Genomic DNA, 15,585 nt, shown 5'->3' with positions numbered 1-15,585 from the left:
TCAAAAGATGGGCAAATCGATGTTGCCTGTCCGCCATATGGGTGAAGAAAGCGTGTGCGCAAACTGCAATGTCTTGAAACGTGTTAGCAAGTTGAGTTGCTGCAAACCTGGGAAATTGACTATACCGTATTCGAGATTGCTCATCTACGAGTTTTAGGAAGCAGACTGCAAACACGAAGGTCAGGTGGCAATTTGCACTCGGATTCACGTTTCAACAAAATGCATAATCGCGTGCGCTGCTGTCTGGACACAAGTGGGAGAAATGATATTTATTGTTATGTAAAATATATTTTTTCAAATATTATATTTCCTTGTTATTTAGTATAGATTTTGTTTGCGGTCTTCGCCATCTTGCTTTGAGTTTGTAATACAATTTTTTAAGGCTTAAACTCATGTTGTGAATTCTCATATGAAGAAGCGGCAGGACACTAACACTATATAAAACACAGTAAAAGTACGTTACTTACAATCCTTAACCTGCACAAGACGTACTCGGCAACATCTCTTTAGATTATGTTTTGGTCTCACTCAATATCTTCAAAGGTGACGCATAATAAATCGGATGCTCGCACTACTTGGATCAAATTCAATGGGTTTAGAAGAAGCTGTTGAAAACATTGTTTGCTTTAAATATTGATTTAAACATTCCTATGCGTGAACTACGTTTCTGTGCGCGACCTCTCAAATTTCGTCTGACTTTTTTTTTTTTTGAACAGGGCACTCGCGGTTGAGCCAGACCCTCAAGTGATGGACAACCTGGCTGTGTTCTACGTCAATGCTGGTCGCCTGGACGAAGCAAGGCAGCTGTTCGAAGAAATCCATCGGCTTTTCCCAGAGCATCGTGACAGCAAGGTTCACCATGTGAGGGCGCTCAGAAAGTAGAGATTTACTTTGAACAATGTAATTCTATGTCTAGCCGAATGACATTACTAGCGTACTAAAACAAAAGGTATTTCTCTCTCCTTTTATTATTTACCTTCGAGAGAAATCTGCCCAAATAAAAAAAATTATAGTCTATAAATGATAAATAATGATAAATGATGAACTATAGCCACAAAGATGAAAACGACTGCAAGTATCCTTCATTAAATATTTACACCTCAAAAAACGTTGGAGAGAAATGCTTGCGAGTAAACTGAAGCATATAATCTGCAGAAGTCTTCGCTCGATAGTTATGTTTGCACTTGATGCCACTAATGCATTCAAAAAACGCAGTCACTCCCAAAATATAAAGCAGCAATTGCGATAGCAAAGTTGTAGGTAGCTATACGAAGTGAGGATAGTAGTTTTATCGGCCGTACAAATTTGTAAGCATTTGCTTACTGACTAAATCAACAAGCACGGTGTCATGTGCACACAGGTAAGCATTGTAAGGTTTGTATACGGGCATGAACTATGGGGTAGCAGGCCCATGTCGTCGTTCAACTCACTCACGCTTGGAACGTGGTTGTAGAGAAGAACTTGCTCTCATCGAGAAATCGGAGTACAGGATTTATTTACATATTTACATTAAAACAAGAGATACATTCGGCAGTCTAGCGTGACTCCCAAATGGAGCACGCAAGACGAAGCATACAGCACACCAGCACAAAGCTCCAAGCACTCTGCTTCTCGAACACGAGCAAATTCTAGCAGCCAACAAACTGCTGCTTGAAAAGCCTCTGTCCTCCCTAGATCCCTAGGGAAGGGAAAAGTGCTGTCCAACCTTCGACCAAACGGACCGGCCACAGTCGTTGGGCGTAGTCGACCCGCCTTTGAGGCGGAGGGCTCACACACTCACATACGCACTTCGGATTCCCAGAAACCGAGTTGAGCGGGTCCTCGTAGCCAGGTGGTCACGCCTGACCCCAGCCGGCGCCTCATAATTCCAGAGCTGACTTTCTCCGGTAGTCGCCACGAGTGTCAGCAGACTGCGACGAATCCTGGGGCCCGAGGAAAACGTACTGCAAAGCACCCTTTTGTTAGAGAAGCTATTCTTGCTGCAAATAGACTATGAAGGCCACGGCAAATCAACCAACAATACACGGTCTGCGAAACGTGGCCAGCCCTGCTGCCGTCGCCGACTCTCCGAAGAAGGCGCATGGTGGATTAACGTTGGTGTAGTCTCCAGTTCTCCGAAGGAAGTTCATGGTCGGTTAGCGTTGTCGTCTTCGCCGGTTCTCGGAAGGGCATCACCACCGCGGGTCGATCGAAGCACCTGCAGCGGGCTGAGATAGCTTTGCAGAGCAGTACCCCTGGAGGCCGATCGTAACAATATGAACACATCTCGCTCTATGACTGCGGAAACTCGCTGTCAAGATGCTGGAGTGAGGAATCGCGGCATCAGCAGCGACCGAACTGACCTTCTTGCATCTCTCGCTTCGAGGCGAACGAAACGTCGAAAACACAGCGCATACGAAGTTACAGTCCCTAAGCGCACTCAGCGAAGGTCGCAGATCGCTTCGAGATACGGCGCCCACACAACCGAGCCGTAAGCAGCAGCCGCCGGAAAAGACCCCCCCCCCCTTCTTCATCGCCTAAACCCCATGCCTCGCACGGGACAGAAGAGGGTGCGCTTCCTTGCTCGCGCACGCGAGATTGGGCCGCGTTCGCAGTAGTGGGGCGACTACCTCTCGCACGCTTCCACTCGCACATACAGCATACGGCGCGCGGCGACGATTTCATCGCCCTTGAACTTTATACGGAACCTCAGGGCGACAGCAGAAATGCACCTAGAGTTTTGATATGATTGCTAACGCAATAAAAAGTTCCAACGCTTTTGTGTATTTAAGTAATCTTATATATTAGGTACTCAATGAGTATTTGAAGTCAGGGAACACTGTGCATACAGCAGAGTTGTGCGAACTTGCAGAATCATCTCCCAATATGCGATGAAGCTCTGCCACTTTTGGTGGCTGCGCCTTTCATGTTGAGGTTTTTGGGCGTTTATATTTGTAGTCAGGTCTAGCGGTGTAAAAATATTCAAAACTTTCGAATAACGAATAGAATAGTGCACTATTTTATTCAGTGTTCGCATCGAATAGTCACTATTCGTAAATGCGATTATTTTACTAAGAGTGGCCGATTACTTTAAAATGTCAACTAGGCCTAGTCAAAGGTGAATTTGGAGCAAAAGTACGGCAAATTTTCACCTCCGCGGGGCATGGTATAGACATAAAATATGATAACTTGCGTTGGGCAGCAGTGTACGTCGCTTAAGCAACCATACTTTATAGGTCACATATACAGTGATCGTTCGCAATATCTGAAGAGTCCTGTGCATGCGAATAAACTAGTTGTTCGCTCCTGATGCTTCATTCTAGCTTTCAACAAACAACACCTAATAACGTACTAGGTATTAACAGAAACTTGTTAACTTTAATACTGGCATGTGAAGATCCATTTATATTATTTGTCATAATCGCTGTTCATTATTCGAAAACTGTGCAATATTCGATTCGCTTTTTGCACTACCCGAAATGTACAAGATTTGGTCTCAAAAATCACTTTTTGCCTACCTGTAGTCATGCATTGGTAAAAGCCATGACCGTCGCATCCGCCTGACATAAAATAATGTCGAATATCTTTGTTTTCATTTATTTGACTTACTTTTTGGTAAGGCATCTTAGAAACAAAAATATATTTGGACGATCGAGAAAGCATGACGGAAACTTCGGGGCTACGCAGACATGCTTTTTTGAACAGTAGGAAATGTATTCCGAGACGTTGAATGTATGCTTTTGCAAACATGCTGACGTAACGTAACTATTGTGCCGTCCCCGTTTCGCTTTAACATGTACACGCCTCGATATGACTTCCTGGATGTCTTCCTGGCGTTGTTGTGGTCACGCAAAAAAAAAAAAGAGTTGGTCTCAGAGCAGACGAGCTGCGGGAATTAGTGGTGTGATGAGTTGACAGCTTCGCCAGACCGTGAGTCATTTGCAAGGATTGCAGCTGCATAGGCGCGCGCTCGCGCCACGTGCGCCAGCAATCAGAGTTGTTTCGCTTACGCCGGGAAGGGAAAGTGCAGGAAAGGATTGCGCGCATGCTGCGTCGGCTTCGTTTCCGTTCAATTCAGTCTCGGAAAAGGCACGGTGCGGTGAGGCGTTGTGCGTTCCCCCATGAACGGGCAGCCTTCGACGAGCGACGGTGTGAACTCGCCCGTAAAGGTACTCGCCGTCGGCGCGCCGATCCAGCCCTTAAGGGCTAAATATAATCTGGCGTAGTGTGAGCATGCGCACAGGTTACGTCACGTTGGCGAGAACAACAGCGTATATAGTTCGACCGATCGTTCGACGCGCTGCCGCAGCCAACGCGCTCCGACGCGGCCGACGTCGAGCGAGGCTCACCCTCGTGCCGATAACGTCGGACTATAAACGCGCCTTCATAGCCGCCCGAGCCCAGACAATCCGACAGCAACCGGAAGAAGATTCCGAGCTGAGGGAGTGGGAGCTACGACTCCGTCCTAGGAGGAAGCAAACGGGCACGTTTACTTGTGGGTGGCTTAACCGTGACGAAGGTCAAGTGCACGTAGGACAAGCTTCGCTTACCCCGATTTTTAGGTAGGAGAACGGTTGGTCATTTTTATGTTTTCATTCCCAGGCTCAGCTTCTCATTAGGCTCCGAAGCTTCCGAGCGGCTGAAGACCTCCTTCTGGACGTCATAGAGAACAACAGCACCGACAGAGGGGCCTTGCACACGGCTGCGCTTTTGTACAACCACATCAACCGCACAGTCGAGGTACGTTTTACCTTATATGAAAGTGATTCATATCGATTTTGCTTTAGGGAGAACAATGTAAGCATCCGAGCTTGCTCCTAGCATGCCGGCGCTTCGAAGTCCTACTGTTCAATGTTCCTTGCGACGCTCATAGAAACGAATTATCGGTTCTTACCTTGCATGCGTTCTCAAAGGTTAGATAGTGTTACAGAATCGCTAATCCCGCTATCGTTGTAACACTGGTCACCTTTTCTGTCACTCAAATAACATGATTCCTTAAGGGAACTCTAATGATGGACTTTGTGTCGTGTGTCATTTGTGAAGGGCATTGTGGAGGTGCTATGACCTTTGCTGTTAATGCGACAGGCACAGCCGACTGTACTCGTAGCAATGAATCGGCAAATAAGTTAAATTTCCGAATGACTTAGCCGCCACACAAAGTGCGGCATCGTGTGGTGAAGTTTTCCCCACCCTTCGGACTGCAGGACGCGCGCATTGACTGCTAACGCTTTTTTTTGTCAGATTCTATTCTCCAAAATCATTTTAGGTTGGCGGTGAATTATTTGTTCGCTTATTTCCTATTGGGAGCTGCACTTACCACTGGACTAATAATGATGGGAGCTGTAGAAACGGCTTGTATTACAGATAATTTTGCTATACATTTTAAATCTCTCACGCGGTCAAACTCGCAATGCTGAGTGCAGTCGCATTTGAGCTCAAGGATAAGCAGAGTAGTTGTCACAGGCTTTTAAATGCTCTCTGATATTGCAGGCCCTGGACTACATACTGAAGGCTCTAAAGCTGTGCGGTGTCGATGAACCGCGTTGTGCAAGAATACACAGCGATCACGGCGACATACTCAAGGACATAGGCGACCTCAGCTCGTCCGCACAAGTCAGTACACAGAGTGTGGCAATCCTCATGATACTATTCAAGGGAAGTTTTCGTGCGTGAAAGTAGTTTGCCCGAACAACCTATTCTCTTGCAGCCAAAGCAATAAGCATGCTCTGGTATGCTGTTCTTAGTTTACTTATTATGGGGGGGGGGGCTGACAAAATACTAATGAGGCGCCTTATTTTTGTTTTCGTGTTAGGTATATGGGTAGACAACTGTAGCAAGCTAACGATTGGAAATGATGGAGGAAAAACACTGCTACTTCGAAAATTAGCATTGGTAAATTAGAACACTTTGTTAATTTGGCTAGATATTTACATGAAACTAAGCAATGCTGCGCATAATAATCAGCGAAAATTTTGTAAATGATAAGAATTGTAATTTCATCGGTAACTGTTACAATCATTGCCATTATATAAATAAATCGTTGGTTACGCCACGACAAGCGTTCTGTAACTATGTTTTCGCATGTCAGAAGCAATCTTCATTTCCCGTTTACTATGTCTACGATGTTGCGTTGTAAGCGATGCAAAACACTTTCACAAAACGCAATGTTCGCGTCCCCTGTCGCATAGAACTGCAACGAAATATCAGTCAAATGTAATTTGTTGAAAAAGCGATTTTCGCTTCAACTGTACAGATATTTATGCTAAAGCACGTTTTAGAACTTAGTTCTTTATCACTCGAAAAGTTCTTTCGCGAAGAATAACAACGAGAAGGTCAGAAATATTGAAAAAAAAAATATTTTCCTTTTTCAGAGTTACGAAGTCGCTATTCATCTCGATCCAGACCTCGCTCATGCTCATTTGAACCTTGCCGTGATAAGACACCTAGAGGTGAGTACCGATATTGTGATTTTTAGGCGGCATTGCTTTTTTTCTGAAAACTCTTAATTATACAATAAAGCGCGTCATGAAAAATGTACGCAGACTTGTATCACGGTCTCTGTAGTGCACCGCCTGAGTGCAAAATAATCATTGCGCCAAGGCACATGGACCACAGAAATGCAAGTAGCGCTAATTCGCAAGTATTACGTGGGTTCGCGAGTATTATGGGTATCATTACAGGCATTATAACAGCATTTAGGGCGCTGTTATTACGCCAAATTGTGGGCAATTTTCGCAGTGTTTTCTTCCGACTGTTACACATTTTGGATTTCATGAACCGCTGTCTTCATGTAGAGTTCAGCTTTAGCAGTCCAGTAAAGTATCTTGAGAAGAAGTTACTAAAACAGATAAATATTTTGTAGTAGTCATTCTGCAATAACGCACCCCGTCGCATTTACTATACAGCGGTTTCGAAACATTACGCGTTGTAACAGTGTCTCGGTTACAACGTCTCGTATTCAATATAGCGACCTTGATGGAAAGGACTTGTCTTTTTTTTTCTAAAAAGTTTTCTTTAACCATTTCAGTGTCATTGGCGAATGGGTGTGTTTTCGCGTTTTCGTCCTATGTCACTGACGTAATCTTACGTTCTCCAAGCTCTCCCCTCGGATAACAAAGGCGCAGTTTTCATTAACCATATAATTTATTCCCCATGCATAACCAAAAATAAACACGTCTGTTTATTTTATGATATTCGACAAAACCATCCGACGCCGTGGGTGCGTCAGCTCCGTAAAAATGGACACTGAAAGGGTTAACGAAACAAGGAGCCCAAAGACAAAGAAAACATTTACTTTCTGGTACTCCGCCACCATCTCCAGGGATGCTTAGAGGGTCATAGCTGGTAACTAGCCTAATATATTCGTATAACTGGCCTAATTGTTTAGCAATGATAGTTGCTCTGTAGCCCAACGTGCGCTAGTACAGCTAATATACTTTAAATGCTTGTCTTCTTGTCAATAGCCCCTTCTTTTTATTAAATCTTCTGGATAACTTTATATGTAACATCAAGAGTAGAATGCATCATCGGGAACGCTAGCGGAGGTTGCATTGACATCAAGATATAAACGCAGAGCACTTTTGCTAGATACTTATTGTCATCTTTGAAAAATACTGAGATATAGCTTATTAAAAAAGGATAATTGAAGTTTCATAATATTTTTTTTTTTGCTTTCTGTTTACATTTTCTGCTGCTGCTTTAATATTTTTCTAATATTCCGAATCAGTGTTTCGCGTCATGCCACATGTCCTCCCTCTGTCCCCCCCCCCCCCCCTTCCTTCTGTGTGAGAGCTCACAGAGAGGGCTGTGTTTTCATTCTCCTAATATGTGCGATTGTGAATTTGCATTCCAGAGCGACTACGCAGGCGCATTTCGGCACTACCAGGTGGCCCTGTCTCTCGATCCAAAGAACAAGCTCATCATAGACAACATGGCCAAGTTACGGCGGCGGATCACTAGGCCACTGCCTTTTCACGACTGCGTTTAAAGCCGATGAGTCGTAGAAATGCATTTACCGTGCCGCTTTTTCTGCATAGTGGCGTTCATTTTCGACGGCACCTTTCCACTGAATTTCCACTCTATCGCTTTCGATGTTTGCAACTTTGTCATGGAAAATGCAGACGTCTGTTGAAGGCAGTTGAATGGTAGTGCAATGACACCAGGGTTCGTTAACAGTTCTGGTGTCCTAACTTTATTTTTGACATAAAATTGAGATCTGGAACATCCCGTCTCGTTCCAGAGTGATGTTAAGGCCGCCTCCAAATCTGATCTAGACTGCAATTTCCTGTCTCTAATAGGAAAGATGACAACTTTCCAAAAGTGCTCTTGGAAGCCGGTTAATTCTGTCGGCTGCAGATAGCGGAAAACAGCGAACAGCCTACGTCATTAACCCCTTCCGGTAAATGGGTGGTCCGACTATTTAGGCCTTCGTACCATATTACTTCGTCATTTCGGCATTTAAATCAAGTTTAATATTTGTCTAATGCATGATTGTCAAAAGCTTTCTTTGTATTCGTACATGTGGTGCTTTTCTTTATTTAGTCGGAAAAATATTACTCTTGAAAAAATAGGACTTATGAGTCTCACTTATTACATGACAAAAAGAAGATCACAATCAGTTTCTGCTGAGTTTGTGCCCTCACCTAAAGTCAACCTGTGCCACCAATGCCACTGGTGGCACAGAAGCCGCCACCTGCCGGTACGAAATTTCTTAGGCAGACGTTGGCGGCTTCTATGTTAAATGTAAACGACAGTGAATGAAGAATATGATCCTCGGTCATACAGGCCTACCCTTGCGCCTTTCCCAGCAGGAAAAAGAAAGTGGACATGAGAATCTTTCCTACGGAGTGTGTCATGTTTGTTGTCGTGCTCATTAGCCCTTTCCTTGCCGCAAGCTCTGGAAATCCTGTGAACTACCACTTTTTTTTTCGAGCGGTGGCATAAGACTATGCAACAACGTGCCTAGATTTCCTGCTCTCATGTTAGTGAGTGCGACATTGGAGCGGTACTCTCAAAGTGTGACAGATTTGCTCAGATGGGTTGCTGTGTGACTGGACGTGATGGACCGTTTTTATGGGCGCGTTCGGATTAAGTGTGTGGAAGTGAGGCAGGCCGAACTAACAACTGAGGCATACAATGCAAACATTATGAACTAAAATGTCTGATTTCATATTCACATGCCGTGCTCTTGAATATTGATTGAATCTGCATAAGGTAGAAGTGTCTTCGAAGCTGGCGCATTGTCTGGTAACGGGGCGTCTTGAAAAGATGTGTCTAAGGATGTTCGATCAAATCTATACTGGTATATAGTATAAATCCTAGTTCCAGCGAATTTTACACATTCGTGAAATTCTACGACTCTGCGAATTTGGTGTAAATTAGGAATTCTAGACCGAAAATGATTTCTTTCACTTCCTGGAATGTGTTTACGCCTGTTAAATCTGTATAGCGCTCTAGAAGCAGCCTGATGCTTGCGTACGGCAAAGAATTACGTGTTTATGTTTGGCAGTTGATTTAGTCGCTGCAGTTTACACCTCTGCTAAAGAAATGGAGGCCAGAGATCCCACAGACAAATTATATACAATCTGCGTTCCAGGCATGGTGCGATTCAGGAGCTAATTGTACGATCTTCGTCAGCCGGCGTTTAAAACTGTAGAATCATATGTTCAAGCATGCGTTTATAGGACAGCTCCTCATTGCATAATTGTGCCAGACATGAGCAGCGCCACTATCTGTTCCGAAATAATGTCAGACGAAGCTCCCCGACACACACGGTCTAGTTACAAGTTTTCAGGATCACCACGGTAGATTGCTACAGTTCTTCGTTCAGTCCTGGATGTTAAGCGTGCATGCCTGAAAGTTCATGTGATTTATTTCCCACCTAGTGACTACAACCTGAATTTTCAGTGACGTCGGAAGCTGACAAGGTTGCGATGTCGCGCTGTGCGAAAAGATGCACCCTGTGTGTGACATGCCAAGGAATATTACTCTTTCAAAGCCCGTTGGGTTAATCTGCAGTGATCAAATGTGTGTGCGACAGGGATTGGATTAAATCGGCACAGTTCGAGGCAGCGTAAAACAATATGACGGCCAAGGGTCACGAAAGAATGTGCCCTTTTGCGTGGCTGGCAGACGAAACGAATGATTGCTCAAGTTGAATCTTGTGATATGATAGAGAAAATAAAGCGCAAATAAGCCAACCAAGGCTTTGCCAACACTTCTTTGGAAGTGTGCTAAAAAGCAACGCCATATTACCTTCTTATTTTGTGTTGCTATTTCTTGCTAATTGTAATCGGTGTTGTCTCATTGGCGTAACTTTGTGAGTGCGTGCCCTTTGTACAAAGCAAGCAGGCTGTCCAAGATTGAAGGTCAGTTTTAGCGAACTGTTCTTCGTAGCTGACTTCTTAGCAAGAAACTTGATGGTGGTAACTTTGTGCCGTAGGTGTTTATCGTAGCTAAACTATTTCACGCATTGAATATGTTGCCTTCCTTCCACTATAGCTGCAAAGTGACATCTTGATTGCAAGATGACCTCGCAAGAGCCGTTACTCACGTCGCCTTACTTCGTCAGAGCCTTGCAAGGGTAGCTCCACCTTCATGAAGAGTGTTTCACTGTGTGAATAATTTGTCAACTGTCGCGAATGCTAGGTGTTCATCGATATTGTTGCTTGCCGACACGGAGTCATTTCAACCCCAAAAAGTTGTGTTTTTATAGGCCACAAGCAATGATATACATCATCGAGCCGTGCATGGTTTTCGTGGTTTTGCATCTATGAGAGTCACCGCTTTCTTACCATCCAATACCTGAATCCGCGTTTCATAGAGTTATTTTTTTTCCCTATAGCCCAATGAACTGAAATGGTCATTGCCTCTGCCCCGCACGTATGCTTGCCTGTCGTCACGTGTAAGAGTGCCATTCTTGGGAGTTATCGTTTCACATATGTGTGGCTGAGTGTTACTTGTGCGTAACATGTTTGTAGAAAAAAATGTCAAGCTGTCATGTTATCCCACATTTTGGAAGAAAAAAAGTGAGGCCTTCAAAGAAATCATTGTGTCATGTGTGTGTTCATTCCTGCGTTCTTGCATTCCGCACCGTTTCATCATGCTAGAGGAATTCTAGCTTTTCAGTTTCACACTTTTTTTTACATTCTGAAACGAACTTTCCGCCATATTAGATTAACAGTGCTTTTGTATAGCGGGGCTGAAAAAGAGAAATTTTTACAGAAATAAACAAATTCTCGAAGTCACGCCAGCCTCAAGATAAGCGACCATTCGCTATTGGGATCGTAGCCAGGAAAGCTAGAGCAATTGGCTTTAATTGGGCCTCGATTATAAGTCCTTCGAAAAACACAGAGAATTGCCATGCGCTTTGTCGACAAAGATCCGTTGCTGAGTTAACGAGAGAGACAGAAAGAAAGAAAAATATAGGCAGGAGCATAACCATGTTGCGTCTGATTTGCCAGCTTACACTGGTGCAGGGGTGGTGGGCTCAAAAAGGAAAAAAGAAAGGTGACGATGAAGGAAACGCATAGGGTGCGTAAACGGGCCTATAGATTATTCAACGCTGGAAGTAGACACACAAGAGATTAACTACATGAGAAGAAAAATATATACAAATTCTTTGTGCAGATATACTGAGAAAAGCTTCAGGCGCAAGGAAACCCCCGAAGGTAAGCAAGGTCAAAAGCTGTGGCCAACATAGTTGATGTTTGGAACAGTCACAGGGGAGCAGGACCAGGAACTGTAGTTACTGCAAAAGTGCGTGGAACAGCTCATTTAGTTATTTGTTTGTTCGTTTACGTGTATATATTTACTTATTTGCATAGCCTGAAGCGCCAAATTATGGTAGAGGTGAGCGAGTCATAAAATACACAAACGTGAAACAAAATAAAATTAGAAACCCGGTATGTTGTACGACAGTAGCGGCAAATCATAAAATACAACGCAAACATAGCGCAAACTAGTCTCTGCGAAGGTTGCGCGTGGCCTCCGAAATGCATGGTGCGCCGTCGCGTCATGCGTCAACAGGGTTCTCATCTCGTGCTTCTTTTGCACACTCTGCGCCATCTAGTGGCACTGCCGAAACGTCCGCGCGTGGCCTTCGAGACGAGAGGCGTTGGCGCACCGGTGCCTGCGAACGCTGGGAACTGTTCCCTCACACACTCAGTGGCGCACACTTAGTGACCCAAGCTTGCGAGCGGTTTATTGAAAGGCGGCCCGGGCCCAGTGCCTTCATGGCGCAACTCGCTAAAACGTTCGCGTGATAGGCGTTCAATGAAAATCGGCACCTGCCCAGTGAAATAGACACCGAGTGAAATAAATGCATTGGAAGAATAATGGCTACAAATTTCTAGCCGACATATACAGAACAATTCCACCGCTGCAAGGACACCCATGAAAGCCCGGTAGGATTTCCGTGCCCAATCCTTGGGTCGTGTCGCAGCCTTCACAGGAATCTCTGAAGGGGCAATGGTTCACGTACACGAAGACCATTGAATACTCGGAGAAGATGGAATACAATGACATAACACAACGATGCAACAAGGCCTAAAGGTCGTAGGGAGCCCATATTTTATTACCACTAACGGATCTGCAAATTTTCCCATATTAATTGTCCCCCCCCCCTTATATAAAGGCCTTAGTTGAAATAAAAAATCTTATTGGAATCATATTTGAAGTTTCGAATGTTCGCACGTCCTTGATAACTCCTCTTTTGCTTACTGCTCTGGTAGTTTTACGGATGCTCGAGGCGCCCACGAGCGGACTCTGTGTTCTTTTGATGTGCGACGGCGCAAGCGCGTCTTGCTCGCCGATTGTCGGAGGTCATCATCTGTTGAGGGCAACAGCTCGACAGCGAAGGAGCAAAGTTTGGTGCGTTAATGCGCCCTACCTTGCTGCTTGTGATCGTAGGATCTCGCCACATCCCGTGAAAGGCGCCATGATCTGCTCAGTGTCGGAGGAGGCAGCGCAGTGACACGTTAAAGAAGCGGCCACGCGGAACGTTCGCTCTGGGATCAGCACGCGCAGCAGCGTCGACTGCCGGTGCTCCTCGCACGCCAACGTCGGTACCGTGAGTGCAGGCGGTCACGTAGCGACTGCCATCCATCCCAATCCGGAGACCTCATGCACATAAATAAAAACGCTATTTTGCACAAATTCATATTATCATTTCAACTGGTTGGTGAAGGCTCACCTTTGACTGATTGCAGTGCGCAGAAGACGATGGACGATAAATCACGTGTCGTCTTCCATCTTTCTCTATTCTTTAGCTCACGCGTCCTGCTTCGATCAATTGGGATCTTCAAGACATTTTTTTCAGCATTCTTCTTGCAGATATTCTAGTTTATAGATAAAACCCTTGCCCATTCGCTTGCCCTCACTGCTTGAATTAGGTGATCAAGGGGCACACCGTCAACGGTATTAGGAGGAGACTGGGGGACCTGAATCCATTTCCCTGACGTCTTCATAAAGAAGGGACTCGGAACAGCGCAAGCAAGTGCTACTTGCTGAAATCAAATCACTACTTGTAAGGCTTTTTCTTCGTCGTGATATCACACGTCTTTGTATATGATTTTTTTTCTGAAGGGATATCACAGGTATATCTGACCAGCTCCTCTTGCCACTACCCATCTGCGTCTTTCCAGAAATGGTCGTGAGTTCCAGACTAGCGTGCCAGAACATCGCAGTATTATGCGCTCACGCATCGTGACGTTCGCTCAACAAAGGAGGCATTGCAAAAACCTTCTCGGTTGCAACGTTTCCATCGCCAATGGCAATGCATAAAAAAAAACAGGTCGTAATCGAAAATTCGCAGAACTCCACGCAACCGCTAAAATAAGACTCGTTTCACGGACTGCCCGCTCTCATGTGTTATACCTTGGCCTTAACGAAACAGAGATAAAAAAAAAGTTTTCGAGGACTACCAGTTTTACTGAGATGTCAGTTTTACATTGCCCGCATTCTACATACCTCATGTAATGCCCTCAAAGTGCTTAGATATATGCGTGTCTATCACGAAAAGCATTTCTGGAAAGGCGGGGGTGTTCTTGGCCGCGCATAAACTTCCAACTGAAAGCTGCGTGATAAACAAGTGTTTTCCCCAACAGCTCGCGTTGCAAAACTTCCAAGAAGTAAATGCTGAAATCAACACTCGCCGCGACCTCTGCAGGGAAGTTCAAGAAAAAGAAGGGCCCGTGGAGTGTTGTTCAGGGCAGGCGTAACCAAGTAGGCCTGAACCCGAATAAGGAATATGCTCGAGAGAACTACTCCGTACAACAATGCGTAGCAGCGCTTGCAAACAAAACGCTTTCTTGACATCGCCTGCAGCCACGAAAAAGACTCCCACCGGGTTTTCTGAGCGTCCGCCCCCCCCCCCCCCCTACGTTTTCGTTTTTCCATTTGAAGATGGGAGCAGCCCCGCGTACGGAATTCCTGAACGGCAGCAACTATACAGTGCAGCGTGCGTACTCGCACGTGGCGCAAGCGGCCTGCAGCGAGAAGACGCGCATCAAATCTCGAGTCCGGTAGGCAGCCAAGCGAACAGCGATGGGACTGCCGCATTCTTTGCCTCACGTCGGCCCCAAGGGAGCACGCACCACAGATATCGCCATTCTTTTCTCGCGAAACACTCGCTTCGCCCTAGTCCGTTCTTTCTCTCTCTCTCTCTCTCTCTTTCTCTGCAACTCCCTTCTTTCTCTCGCACGCGACTCCATGCTGCTTCAAACGTTTGCTTTCGTCTTCGCTGTTCCAACATTTTTTTTTTTTAATTCTCTACAAACACCGACTGCAAGTACCAGCTAGATATTGCACTTCTTATTTTTTGTGCGAGTTGATGGGGCTTCTTTTCGTGGCTGTTTTGAAAACAGAGACGGGAACAATTGGTTCGCACGTCGTTGTGGAAGCTTAAATGGACAACCGCGTTGAAGGTACCGTGGAGCAATTTTCGAGCCTAAATGAGGCCCCCGACATGGTCACATTGGTTTTACGTTGCTGGGTTCACAAGCCCGTTTACAATGGCTCAATTGCATACCGTGAAGTGTGTGCTCTGACGGGCAAGCGTATGCCGCACACACTGGCACGATTTTCCGTGAGGGCGTTTACGGTCATTTGAAACGGAAGTGACGCCAGACGGACCGCACGCTGTGCGATTACATGCGGTAATGTGCGTAAGTTCAGTTGAAGTGGTTAATGAAAAACGTCCATGCTTCCTGCCACAAGTTGTGAAAACAGCGTGTGTGTGCGCTTCGGTTTCATCCGAACGAAAACTCGGAAGCCGCCTGCGTGTCGCTGGCAAAACTTCTCGTTAGATTAACTTGTAGCACTGGTTTGCCAAACAAAGTCACGAAGACAACGGTACAGGATATTTATTCCCCAGCGCAGTGCTATATTCATTGACAAGCAAGGAATAATGGTATTTCTGCGATGAATGTGTTATTACAGAATTTTTTGCGAGACAAACATCTTTCTTTTCCTCGCGAGCTACTCGTGCTTTTCCTCCTCGGGTATGTTTCAGGCATTCTTTGAACAATCATGCAGGTAGTGCAGCCTCACACAACTGCCCCTGGGGCCACTGGTCAAAGAAATGTACCGTAATACTATATATATATA

General features: G+C 45.3%; 1 protein-coding gene across 1 annotated transcript in view; it reads left to right on the top strand.

The window, feature by feature from the left end:
- Positions 1-9,156, top strand: part of LOC142560698 (protein O-mannosyl-transferase TMTC1-like) — a 118,618-nt gene extending 109,462 nt beyond the window's left edge. Inside the window, exons 14-18 of the mRNA XM_075672958.1 lie at positions 717-861; positions 4,582-4,719; positions 5,470-5,592; positions 6,351-6,428; positions 7,832-9,156. Of these exons, the coding sequence (XP_075529073.1) occupies positions 717-861; positions 4,582-4,719; positions 5,470-5,592; positions 6,351-6,428; positions 7,832-7,966 (619 nt within the window). The 3' untranslated portion in view covers positions 7,967-9,156. The remainder of the gene's footprint in view (positions 1-716; positions 862-4,581; positions 4,720-5,469; positions 5,593-6,350; positions 6,429-7,831) is intronic.
- Positions 9,157-15,585: the final 6,429 nt, after the last annotated feature.

This window comes from Dermacentor variabilis, chromosome 10 (genome assembly GCF_050947875.1).
Source record: "Dermacentor variabilis isolate Ectoservices chromosome 10, ASM5094787v1, whole genome shotgun sequence".
In the NCBI taxonomy this organism is placed as follows: Eukaryota; Metazoa; Arthropoda; class Arachnida; order Ixodida; family Ixodidae; genus Dermacentor; species Dermacentor variabilis.
This window is presented reverse-complemented; position numbering and strand designations above follow the sequence as displayed.